Raw genomic sequence first — 12,351 nt, 5'->3', positions numbered from 1 at the left:
GATTTTAATATATTCATGAAGAGTTGAATATGCTCAGTGTGTGTGATACAACATGTTGTCTTAACTAGTATGTTTAACAACCCACACACATTTAAACTCATAAAATATCCTTAGAATCTTTTGCAGATGGAGTCTCTATGATAGTATTGCAAAAGTTCTCAGAGGAGTCAAGATAGAAGAGGTTCTCTAGATTGAATAGATATCAAGAAATAATGGACAAATGTGTTCATTTCTAAGAGAAGCCAAACCGTCAGTGTCAGTGGCTAGCCAATACCTGGTTAGAGTTGTTTACATTAATAGGGGGTCTGTAAAAATTAGATTTTGCCCATTTCAATTGCATTACAAATCCAGTGCATGAAATACATTATACTTTAAAGCAAATTGTAAAAATGTTATTGACATTTTTGACATCATGGCAGATTTTAATGGAGAAATTTAAACATTTTGTCCAATATGCAAGTATTAAAAAGTTCATTTTAAAATAAAATTCAGTAACATAAACATTGTTGGTGATTCTCCTGGTGTGCCTGAAGAATTTTTTAAGCCCCCCTCCATTCCCGCCCCTGGCAATTGCTTGCAAGCCTGTGCAGAGTCCCAATCACAGCTTGAGAAACCTGGAGATAAAGAATAAAAAGTGCCTTTCCCTCAGCCCCAAGTTCCTCACCCAATGTATCCATTAGCTAAGAGAAGTGGAATAATTCTATGAAATGGAATGAAGAAAATATAGTGAGTTTTTAAAAGTGAAGATGGATATAATTTGCATAACATTTGCAGCCTGAAAAATATTACATTTTTTATGTAGAAAGTACACCATCTACACTGTTCAAGATACTTGAAACAGACTGAGAAACTTGTGCACGAAGAGGAGACATGCATTGCTAAACCTATAGTGCCCATTAAGGGCTGTGTTAAACTTGAATGTACCCTTTTTACTTTATGTGTTTACTACAGGAAAAAGTTCTGCAGATGCAGCAGACTCAGTATAAAAAGTGTGAGGTAGTTCTTGGTGTGTAGATTATGATAGCTATGGCTGCTAAACAGCCTTTTGCTTCAGTAGCTAGTGACATTGCAAGCAAATTCAGTAAGAAGGGCAGCCTGTTGTGCAATGGCATCTCTCTCTTTTTCTCCTCTGTGAAGAACCATGAGGCAGCGATTGAAAAGGATATTAGGGTTTTGTATTGATAGAGAAAGTGAGTGCCTTTGCAGTTCAGAAATGTAAGTCGTGTTTTGTTCCTTTGGAGGAAAACAGCTCTTGATGAAATGCAACATTCAGGCTAGAGATGCTTTTCACATCTCAGCCATGACCTTGAGATGAAAGAAGATTCAGGTCAAAGTAGTGAGTGCTTCTACAGTGTCTCCACCCCTCCCTTTCTTGAAGAGGCCTCTTAACATCTCTGCTGCTTTGGTTGCTTTCCAGATGTTTTATGCCCCTTGAGAAGCTGTGTTTCTTTCATCTCAAATTTTGATGGCATCTATGCCCATTATCATGCTATTTGCCTTGGTATCAGAAAAAACCATTCCAAATCTCACCAGGAACAAATGACCCCTCTTGATTTTTAACCAGCTTTGTTTTCATTTCCGTTAATATTGAATCTTGAGGGATCTACAAAAAGGAGTTCAGTATTTCTATTATATCAGGTTTCCCCCAGCCTGGTGCCCTCCAGGTGTCTTGGGCTTCAGTTCCCATGAAGTCTGGCCAGCAGAACAGTGCTGGTTTGGGATTATGAGAACTGAAGTCCAACAGATCCAATACATTTGGAGATTATGAGGTTGGGAAAGGCTGCGTCTGAGATAAAGTATTTAAATGGACTCAGTGTAAGATAATCAGATAATGTAATTAACTAGATTCAGTCAAGGATCCCAGAAATGAAGTAACTTGTAAAAACCCCAGTGGAAAATGCAGATTTAAAAAATTCCCAAGAAATTGCTTATCTTCCACTTAATCCATGTATGTTATGATAGAATGCAGAAATGACCATATCATAAAACAAAGTGAATTTAAAGATGTTCACAAGTAGGACCTGTAATGTCATGTTGCAGTGTTATCTCAGCTGTTTCAGAAGAGACAGCTGTTCAAAACCAAAAGCAGCTTAGCTGAAAGCTCTTGAGTGGAGAGCAGAGTGATGAGGCCTACAAGGGTGATAAAGAGTAACCTTATGAGTTTACCTTTTGGTAAATGGAGGTTTGTGAGTAGCTGCATCCGTTCTGAGAGATTTTGTGAGTAGCATCTGTTTTTATGGCAGCCATTTTCTCGGCCCCCAATTTCATGATTCCAGATATGACCGTAGACACACAAGATTTTGCGATTTCTACATCTCTCTTTTTGCCCCTTCATATATAACATTATATAAAATAATGTTGTCTGTATAAATTCCCTCTCACCCACCCCTTTTTAATACATAAAGGGGGGTGTACTGCTGTTCCTGTCTTTGGGCAGAAGTTGGCAGCAGAGCCAATGTTCAAAAATTAGTAGCACACAAGAGAGATCCCATCTCCATGCCATGGTGTTGATAATTTATTTTTTCTATTAGTTCATTAGGCTGCTGTGTAACATGTGAAGTCCTTGCTGGTCTATTTGTCCTTGTATATAATTTTAATTAAAACATTTTTTATTTAAATTACAGACTTTTTACTTCTTTGTATGTTGGGAATCCCCTGAATTTATGTAATTCTTTCAAATGGAGAAGTCCGTTATTATTTATCTTCAGTCTTAAAAGAAACATTTTGGGGTGCTAAAGAAGAAGCAGCAAGGTGTAAATGCCAGGCCTAGTTCATCACTCTTTTCTAGGGCCCATCAGAAAGCAGAATAAATTATGCAGAGTAAGAAAAAATATGGAAATTTGCTCAACCTGCTTTGTATATAAGGGTTGCAAACATTAGCCATTATTGGAAAAGGGGAGGGAGAAGGTATGCATATATAAACTAAAAAATGGTTGTTTTACTAGCTTTTTAATATTTTTATTATTTGTTATTGTTAGTCTCATTTGCTTTTTTTTCTTAAGTATTGAGCTTAAAAATTTTACACATTTGTAGTAGCATTTTTATTGTTATAATCTTCCATATCCTTTGGCTGTATTTAGAAAAGTTTGTAAACTATAAAAATGTAGATATTTTTAATGCATAAATACTTAAAGGGACTTACTAGTGCATAGGTATAACTTTATAGCTTTATAAAGCAGTTGAGTGTTGTGCACTCTTATTTTTCCTCCAAGGTGAGGCTGATGTCTACAAGAAACAGGGCATTCCCTATGCTGATGCCTTAATCACAGAACTCTGTGTATGGTTGTTTGTGAAGCTATCTCTACTAGGACCTTTTGATGATTAGTTTGGGATTGTGGGATGGATGTAAAAATATGTCATGACTTACTGATTCCTTTGCTGTTTTATCTACTACATTACTACTACTACTACGGTGAATCATTTATTCAGGAATTAATTTGGCTTTTTTTTTTCTTAACTAGAAAGAGCCCTTAGCAAGCTATAAATTAAAAATAAGAAATGGCATGACTCTTGGTGATTTATAGTTAATGTATATCCACATAATGTTTGAACTGTAGGAAATATTTTATATAAGGGTTTCAACCAATTAATTAGGCTCTGAAAGATGGTTCAGTAACGGAACAGCATCCCCACAGAGATCCGTATGGCTCCCACCCTGGTGACATTCAGAAAGTCACTGAAAACTTGGCTGTTCTCCCAGGCCTTGGGGCAAGGTGATAGTTGAGTCTCTCTTTTACTTGTTACAGAAAGTTTGCCTTCTGGATGTATATGATCTGTTTCTTTTTTTTCTTCTTTTTTTATTGTTCCTGCTTTTTTAAGTGTAAGCCACCCAGAGTGGTGTGCCTTTAAATTGTAATAAATAAAATCAAATAAAGTATTAAACTCCTTAAGCTTTCTGAAACCAAGTTCCCAGACTCTAGGAATGTTACTCAGCTATGATCCTGAATGTCTTTTCTCTCCCTTTCTTTCTTCCCTAGGTGTTTACAAAATATGGGAAATGCTACATGTTTAACTCAGGAGAAGATGGGCATCCTCTGTTGACCACATTCAAGGGTGGGACAGGCAATGGATTGGAGATAATGCTGGACATTCAGCAAGATGAATACTTGCCAATATGGGGAGAAACAGGTGAGACGGAAACTATTTTGTCTATTTATCTGTTGCCAGATTCTTCATCCATACCTTCTGATCTTTAGCTAGTTCAGTATTAAAAATAAGTAGAGATTAAATAACTTATATCCATATTGAAATGCAGTTTGTTATTTCAGTGCAGTTCTCTAAACAAAACATTCATGGAAAATGGCACACAAATATGCATGTATTCCTGAAAAAGGACAACATAGCAATTCATTAAATAATATTATTGCCATTATTATATCATGAGCTGATCTGAAAATAGACCAGAACAACCTTGGAGATGAGAAAATGGAGAATATGAAAACAAATAAACGTGACAGATTTGTCTTTATTCCTAATCATTAGCATGGCTGGAGTTCAGTAACATGTAGTCTTATGTATACAAGGATAGACATCAAGTTTATTCTGTGTGTGTGTGTGTGTTTTAACTTTGAATGACTTAAGATGAATGAGAATTTGAATCCAGTTCTTCCCACATTAAATGCAGTACTATCAATTTACACACTGTCCTCAACGGAGTTTAGATTTTAAAGCGCAAATCTAGGAACGTTTCATGTATAGCCAGTTCACATTGACTCTTTCTTCAGTAAGGGTTGTAGTTAGCATTTGAAATTGACTGTGGACATGTGCTTACTTTACTGCTCTCCCACAGGAGCAATCAGGTTTTAATATTAACAGCACAAGAATAACAGCAGTGAATAGAAATGACTTTATCCTTGTGAGAAAATTCCTTCCAGCAGCAAATAGCTGGGTAGGATATGGGATGTGGTTCAAAAAATCAGTGGTCCTTTTGTTGCCTCAGCAAGAACACAGCCTCCAAGAATCAAGAAGCATTTTGCTGAATTCTGTTTTAAGATTATATCTGGAATTGCCATAACCACAAAACCAGGCCATGAGAATTTGGGCAAGATTTGGAGGATATGCAAAGTTAGAAAAAACATTAATAAAGGACCTTTGTGACAGGGATACACAATTTTATCTGGCCAAGGACTGCTCTCCAATAGGTAATGGATTGGACTAAGACAAAAATTGAATTTTCTTTCATTTTCTTTCATTTTAATTAACTGATTAAATATAATTAAAATAAATATACAGTAGTCATGTATTTAATTGTGTAACATACATTACCATCACACAATTTCCTTTTGGGGTAAGCAACATTATGAAAAGCACAGAAAGGGAATAAATGATAAGGCAAAGAAATTAGAAGCAAGAGTTCAAAGAAAAGACATGTAGCTAAATCTAGTTTATACCAACCCCATGCTCTAGACCTTTACTTACTTTTCTATGTATTGTCGAAGGCTTTCACGGCCGGCATATGATGGCTGGTGTGGGTCTTCCGGGCTGTGTGGCCATGTTCTTGAAGTTCTGTTTCCTAACGTTTCGCCAGCACCTGTGACCGTGACCGGCATCTTCAGAGGGCAGGAGCACAGACAGGAGCAGTTCTCTCTGTGCCCAGGGTGATGTGACCCTTTTGTGGGTATTTATAGAGATCTGGGGGGAAGGGGGATTGGGGGTGTGGGGGGGGTTGGGTTACTGCGTGGCTGCTTGTTTTGGTGTCAGTATCTGTGTGTATCTTCCTGGGGATTAGGCAGGGTTTTTTCTTCTATTGAATTGTTAACGAGGGGCTGCTGGGGATGATTAGCAAGTTCATTGTGTGAACTGTTCACATGTCCTGGTGGTTGAGCTGAGTTCGTTGACCTTTTGCAGGCTGTATTTTTCAGGATTGGTAGCCAGGTTTTGTTGATTTTTAGACTCTCCTCTTTTTTATTGAAACTGTGCTGGTGTTTGTGAATCTCAATGGCTTCCCGGTATAGCCTGGTATAGTGGCTGTTGGTGTTGTCCAGTATCTCTGTGTTTTCAAATAGGATTTTGTGTCCAGTGTGCTTGAGAGCATGTTCAGCTACTGCAGATTTTTCTGGTTGCTGTAGTCTGCAGTGTCTTTCGTGTTCTTTTATCCTGGTATGGATGCTGCGTTTTGTGGTCCCGATGTATACTTACTTTTCTATCTTTTCAACCTTAGGTTGTTCACAAAACAAGAAATACAAACCATCAAAAATGAGACCCAAAATGTTTGGGTTGTTCTGGGTTTCAGCAAAGCAAATTCTGAATGAGGCAAGTAGGATATGGCTGGTGCACATTGTTCCATCTCTCCCATCAGTAGCTGCCAATATGGCATATTCTACTGGCCTACCAATCTCCCCCCAATCTGCCCAGTGTCTTCCCTCCCTTCTGCATTGGTGTAGGAGGGTGTTGAATGGGCTATTGCAATGTACCTTACATGGAGGTGCCCTTGAAGAGCACCTCAGAGCTGCAGCTGGTGCAGAATGCAGCTGTGTAGGCAGTTATGTGCGCTTCTCAATCAGCACACATCATACCTCTGCTCTGTGAGCTGCACTGGTTACCAGTATGCTTCTGGCTTCAATTCAAGGTGCTGGTGATGATCTGTAAAACCCTTCATGTCATGGGACCAGGTTATTTGAGGGACTGCCTCTCCCCAATTAAATCTACGTATCCCATTAGGTCTTTCAGAAGAGGCATGCTCTGGGTCCTTTCTGTTAGGGAATATCAACTGGTGGGGCCCAGGAAGAGAGCCTTTTCTGTGGTGAGCCTGTCCTTTGAAACATCATCCTGCCACAGATTAGATTGTTCCAACCCTACTGGCTTTTCATAAGGTCTTAAAGATGTGATTTTGCCACCGGGCTTGGGGATTCAGGAATGCAGTAAAGCCTCTACAATGGTTATGTTGATTGTTGGTGGTGGTTTTTTTATACTTCAGCTACTGATTTGTTGTATAGTTTTTATACGTTTTTGTATATATGATTTTATATTATATTAGTTTTTAATTTCTATAAACCACCCGGAGTCATATATTTGAGATAGACAGCTATATAAATTAATTGAATGAATGAATAAATATGTTCCAAGAATGCACAGTCCAGTCATTTCAGCTAACTAGAAAACTGAACTGGCTTATACCATATTCCACCTAAGCTGAAACTACATTGAGAGCAGCCATCCACACCTTTATGCTTTCTAAATGTGGTGGATTAGAGTTTCTGTCATCCCAAATCAGCATGGCCATGCTTCATACTTATATACACCTAGAGGGCTCCGGATTTGGGAATATTGCTATAGCAGGTTTCCTTGATAGAAGGAGTTCTCACCCAGTACTCACTCAGTGAAGACTCTAATGGAATGCATTACTTAAAGTCCGGCAGTTAATACTTCCATTGTTGTTGTTGTCTCCAAAAGAGCAAAAGAAATATGAGTGCTTCCACAGATTGTGACTATATGAACAAAACTAATTTCCTCTTATTTTCTTCATGCGAAGGTCTCCCACCCAGCACGAAGCAGAACTCCCAATCTAAGTATGACATATGATCAGAATAAGGAACAGATTTTCCATTCCATTTTCATATGCACCCAGAAGAGCTTATATTTCACCTGTTCATACATTTCTGACATACATTTTATTTAGCCCCTTCATTTGTAATTAAGTCTACGCTTTCACATGATACATATATGCATTAACTCCCCTTTATATGATCAGACCACCTTCATTCAGCTCTGTTATACCCTTATACTTTCTCTTAGGTTTCTCAGCCACATAATGTATCTATTTTTCTTCCTTTTCTTCCATTTGTTAATTCATATTCCTTATTTTTTATTCTTCTTACGTTCCAAGCAACAATCTTCCATGTGGCATGATCATCACCAGATGGATCCATATTCATCTCTTCTGCCCATGATGGCTTTGGTTACCTGAAGGTTTCATACAACACTTTTAATAAGATGCAGAAGATGTACATTGTACTGTGCTACATGCAGCATTCCCTACTAATGGTAAGGTAATACTGGTTAGCTTGGGCACATTTTGGCCAGTATGCCACAAGAACAACTAAAACTCACTGTTAGCATGCTCACATTATTCTGTGCAAGCTAGGATCTCTAATCTAGAGATCCTTCCAAACCAGTATGGTTGCCGCATCTCACTAACTCAAAAGTACTTACAGTGTTCTGACCTACACTCAGTGATGCTATATACACACATTTTCCTCTTCTGTCAGATTAAGTGTAATAATTTGGTAATCTTGAAAGGTCTCTTGGGCTTTGCCCAAGGCCTTTGGGGACAACATTTGATCTTAAAGCCTTAGATAACACATCTCGGTTCTATGAGAGCAGGCCAGTTTGACTAGGTATATTTGGTTAATTACACCATATCAGGGGCAACCAATCTGTTTTGTTTGGGCTGTGTGCATGATTGACAACTAATTCCCATTGAAGAGGTCAACTTTAATTGAGCTACCCCACTTCAGACTACAAGTAGAGGCTATTATAGTTTCACTAACAGGGAAGAAGGTTTGGATCTTAACCACTTCCCTTAATGCAAGTTTCATCAGCACCATCATGGTAAGACAGTGAGGCAACCATCCAAATCCTTCTCAGAAATGTTTAATAGAGTCCCTAAACACAGTAGGGCTAGTTTATTATATTTTGAGGTAAGGGGAGAGACTCCATGTATTTTAAAACCATTTGAAGTGAATGAAACAATATATACCATCTTCTAAAGGGGTAATCTCCCCACCACATAAGACTGAGTCTAAGATGCATTGCTTTCTATCTTTCCAACTATAGGAAGCATTTTTCTCTATGAGGGAGAACCATGCAACCCTGTGGGCCCCTATTTATTTATTTAATAAATTTATATGGCCACCCATCTCATGTGCATGACTCTGGGTGGCTAACAGTTGAAACAGAATAAAAACAGAGTAAAAAACAACCAAAATTAGAAACAACATAAATAACATAGAATAAAAGCCTGGAACACTCATGACATCCCACATTTAGAATAACCATGACCAAGAAACAGTTCACCTATACCGAGCCCCAGGCTTGATGGCAAAACCAGGGTTTTAATGCCTTGCGAAAGGCTAGTATGGTTGGGCCAAGTCTAATCTCTGGAGGGGATGATGTTCCAGAGGGCAGGCACCACAGCAGAAAAAGTTCTCTTTCTGGGCCCCGTCCCATGGCACTTTTTCATGGACAGGACCCAGAGCATGCCTCTCTTGCTGGATCTAACAGGACGGGTAGGAACCACTGGGGAGGGACAGTCCCATAAGTAGCCCTGTCCCAAGCCATGAAGGGCTTTAAACCACCAGCACCTTGAATTGTACCCAGAAGCATACTGGTAGCCAATGAAGCTCACAGAGCACAGGCAAATGACTGGCCCCCATAACTGGCCCCCATAACTGCCTGGACTGCTGCATTTTGCACCAGCTGAAGCTTCCAAATACTCTCCAAGGGCAGCCTCATTTAGTGCATTGCAGTAATCCAATTGGGAGGTGACTATGTGACTATGAGCAGGCCTCCCTGTTCCAGGAATGGGTGCAATTGGTGCACAACATGAAGCAGGCCTTCCTGGCCACAAGTCCAAGAGGACCCCCAAATTGCCCACAGGATCTGTCTGGAGCAGTGTCAACCCGATCCAGAATGAGAGATGGAAAGTCCCCGGAACCAAGTGTTCTAAAACCCAACCATTCAATCTTACTAAGATTGAGCCAAAGCCTGTTGTACCCTGTCCAGATCCCCACAGCGTCCAGAGACCAAGACAGGACCTCCATGGCACCATTCAGACATCCTGAGGTGGAGATATATAACTGGGTATCATCTGCATACTAATGATACCTCACCTAAACTGATGGATGACCTCCCAGTAGTTTCATGTAGATATTAAATAGGAGAGGACAGAACACTGAGCCCTGCAGCACCTTACATAGTTAGGGTTGCAAGGTGGAGCTCTCCTCAACTATCAACGCTGACTAGAAGCAACCTCGGAGGAAGGAGGACTACCACCAACCCCCAAAGACTACTATTGGTAGTCTGAAATGGTATAGTCCAAATACAGGTTTATCATCTCACTGGGAACTAGATCTGAGTTATTAAATGAAGAAACAAACATATATATGTGTGTGTGTGTGTGTGTGTGTGTGTGTGTCTATGTCTATTTGGTTATGTATAGCGTCATCTCTGTGAGAGAAGGAAAGTAGGGAAGTAATGAGTTCACATATCGCACTAAGTTATAATGAGATCTATTTGATGTTGGATTAGGGATTCTGGTTTGTAAAGTATGGTTTTATGGCTTAATATGTTGTAGAAACTCATCCAGTTATAGTTAATTCAACAATGTTTAAGCAAAGCATAGCTTAGCTAAAATGTGTGAGAGAGATTTTTCTCCTTCCTCCCTGTTCAGAACATGGATACCCAGGCATTTTCTTAACTAAGAGGAAAATGTCATACACAAAGAAGGGCTGACTCCTAAACACATACACAAAGACAGACTTAAGGAGTATTTCTGGAGAACATAAACATGAGTGTGTGGATTAGGGAAATAATAGTTTGTCTTATTTGTTACATTTTGTCCTGCCCTTTCTTGAAAGACCTCTGGAAAACACATGCAACAGAAATAGATTAGAAAGAGAGACTGTTATTTGACCAAGTTGCCAGTGGCTTTCATGACTGAGCTGGAATTTAATTTTGCATATTTCCTGTCTATGTTTATTCTGCTGATCACACTGACTTGTCAACTCACCACAGGGATTGGAAATATTAGGAATAGATGAGATGTTGGAGGTACTTGATCAGATCTCCCACCTCTTTAATTTTATTTAAAAGCTGTTAAGGGAGTGTATGTATGTTGAATTGGGACTGTCATTATAGGGAAGAGCAATTTAATTCCTTCTTCATCCTGTTTCCCAGATGTAACTCTGCCCTCTCTCCTTTTGAGCTGTTATGTGTTATGCTACAAAAATATATTAGATAAATCCTCATAAAAGCAGTGTAAACAAACAGAAGACCTTCAATATCTCTAAATTGGCCTTGTGCTAGAAGTTAATCAGGGTGGAATTTTTTTTCCCAGCAGGATTCCAAAAGAAATTAAGGCTGGCAACACTAGTGGCTTGATGATCCAGTATAAGAACTTTTAAATCCTACCAATTTACTCTGCCTTTGCTCTGCACTGTAAGGCAACCATGAATTTCTTCTTGCCACCTCCTGTGGATAGGACTTAAAGCAGGAGCTCAGTCGCTCAAGCAATCTGCTCTGTGCAATTCCACAATATTTGGTTGGAGAACCAAGGTACAGGGAATTTAATGTAAGATATGAAGTCTCCTGGTCCTGAGAACGTGATGGGTAAGGAATCAGTTCCTTACCCATTCCATAGCTCCCAGATCTGCTGTTCGAGCAGCTTGTTTGCAAAAAACACTATTAGGGGCTTCCTCTTTCTTTCTGAGTGCTTGCCTCTTTTCCTTAAATGCTGTCTTCTACCCTTTACCATTGGGAGCTGGCTTTCCCAACACTCTGATCTAGTCCTATAACTCTTAAGGACATCCTTTGTGCCCTATGTTTGGCTCATCAAAAGCTCCATTAGGTAAAAGTGCTCCAAACTGGATCTTTTTATCTTTTTGCAAAAACAGACATATGTTTCGGTACAAGCACTCTCCCCCAAACTTACAAATGATGCAGGGAAAGCTTGAAACACCCCTATCCTGTTTGGTCAAATCAGACACTCATGTGTACATGCAACACATACACTTGCATGTATACATGCACATACTAATAAAAAGGAATCAGCAGCTTTGGTTACCATAACAACATTTAATTTGGTGCAGAATTGAAGATATCCAAATACTAGCATCAAAATACTAGTCTGAAAACTGAGGCCTTTCTCTCTCCCCCCCCCCAACATTTTAAGGATTGGCTTTGGGCCAAAACAAGATTTGGAACTCTTCAAAATATAAGAAAGATGGTACATGACATTGGAAGTTCCAACTTGACAATATATCTCTGCTGGCAACACACCAGAGTTTGGGCCTATTCTTTAAATTTCTGCCTCAGCTCCTATCCTTTCCCAAAGGACAGGGAGAAGTGTACTAGCCTGCTTTATATGGCTATTTGTTCTTGTCATGGAGATCAGTATTTAGAGATAAGCCCGCCTGTATAGTTTGGAAAAACTCAATATGTGAATTCCATCCATCATGTATTCAAAGAGGAAGAACCTGCAACCCCCCAAAGACAGAACTACAAGTCCCAGCAGTTCCAGCCTACTTGGCCCTAGATGTGTTGCTGTTTACCAAACTCTAGAGAACCCAACATAATAAATCTTCACTCCTTTCCCTCTGCCCACACATATTGACAGCACCTGCCAATGCATAT

General features: G+C 39.3%; 1 protein-coding gene across 4 annotated transcripts in view; it reads left to right on the top strand.

The window, feature by feature from the left end:
* ASIC2 (acid sensing ion channel subunit 2) overlaps window positions 1-12,351 on the top strand; it is a 453,834-nt gene that overhangs the window by 377,966 nt on the left and 63,517 nt on the right. For all 4 annotated transcript variants that reach the window (XM_088143453.1, XM_088143451.1, XM_088143452.1 and 1 more), the window contains one exon: window positions 3,978-4,128. In XM_088143453.1, the coding sequence (XP_087999579.1) occupies window positions 3,978-4,128 (151 nt within the window). The remainder of the gene's footprint in view (window positions 1-3,977; window positions 4,129-12,351) is intronic.

The sequence above is a fragment of the Python bivittatus genome, unplaced genomic scaffold (assembly GCF_059951505.1).
Source record: "Python bivittatus isolate LINGU-HERP-01145 unplaced genomic scaffold, Pbiv_v1 ctg000410_np1212, whole genome shotgun sequence".
NCBI classification, from domain to species: domain Eukaryota; kingdom Metazoa; phylum Chordata; class Lepidosauria; order Squamata; family Pythonidae; genus Python; species Python bivittatus.
Note: the sequence above shows the minus strand (reverse complement) of the source record. Positions and strands in the feature narration are given on the sequence as shown.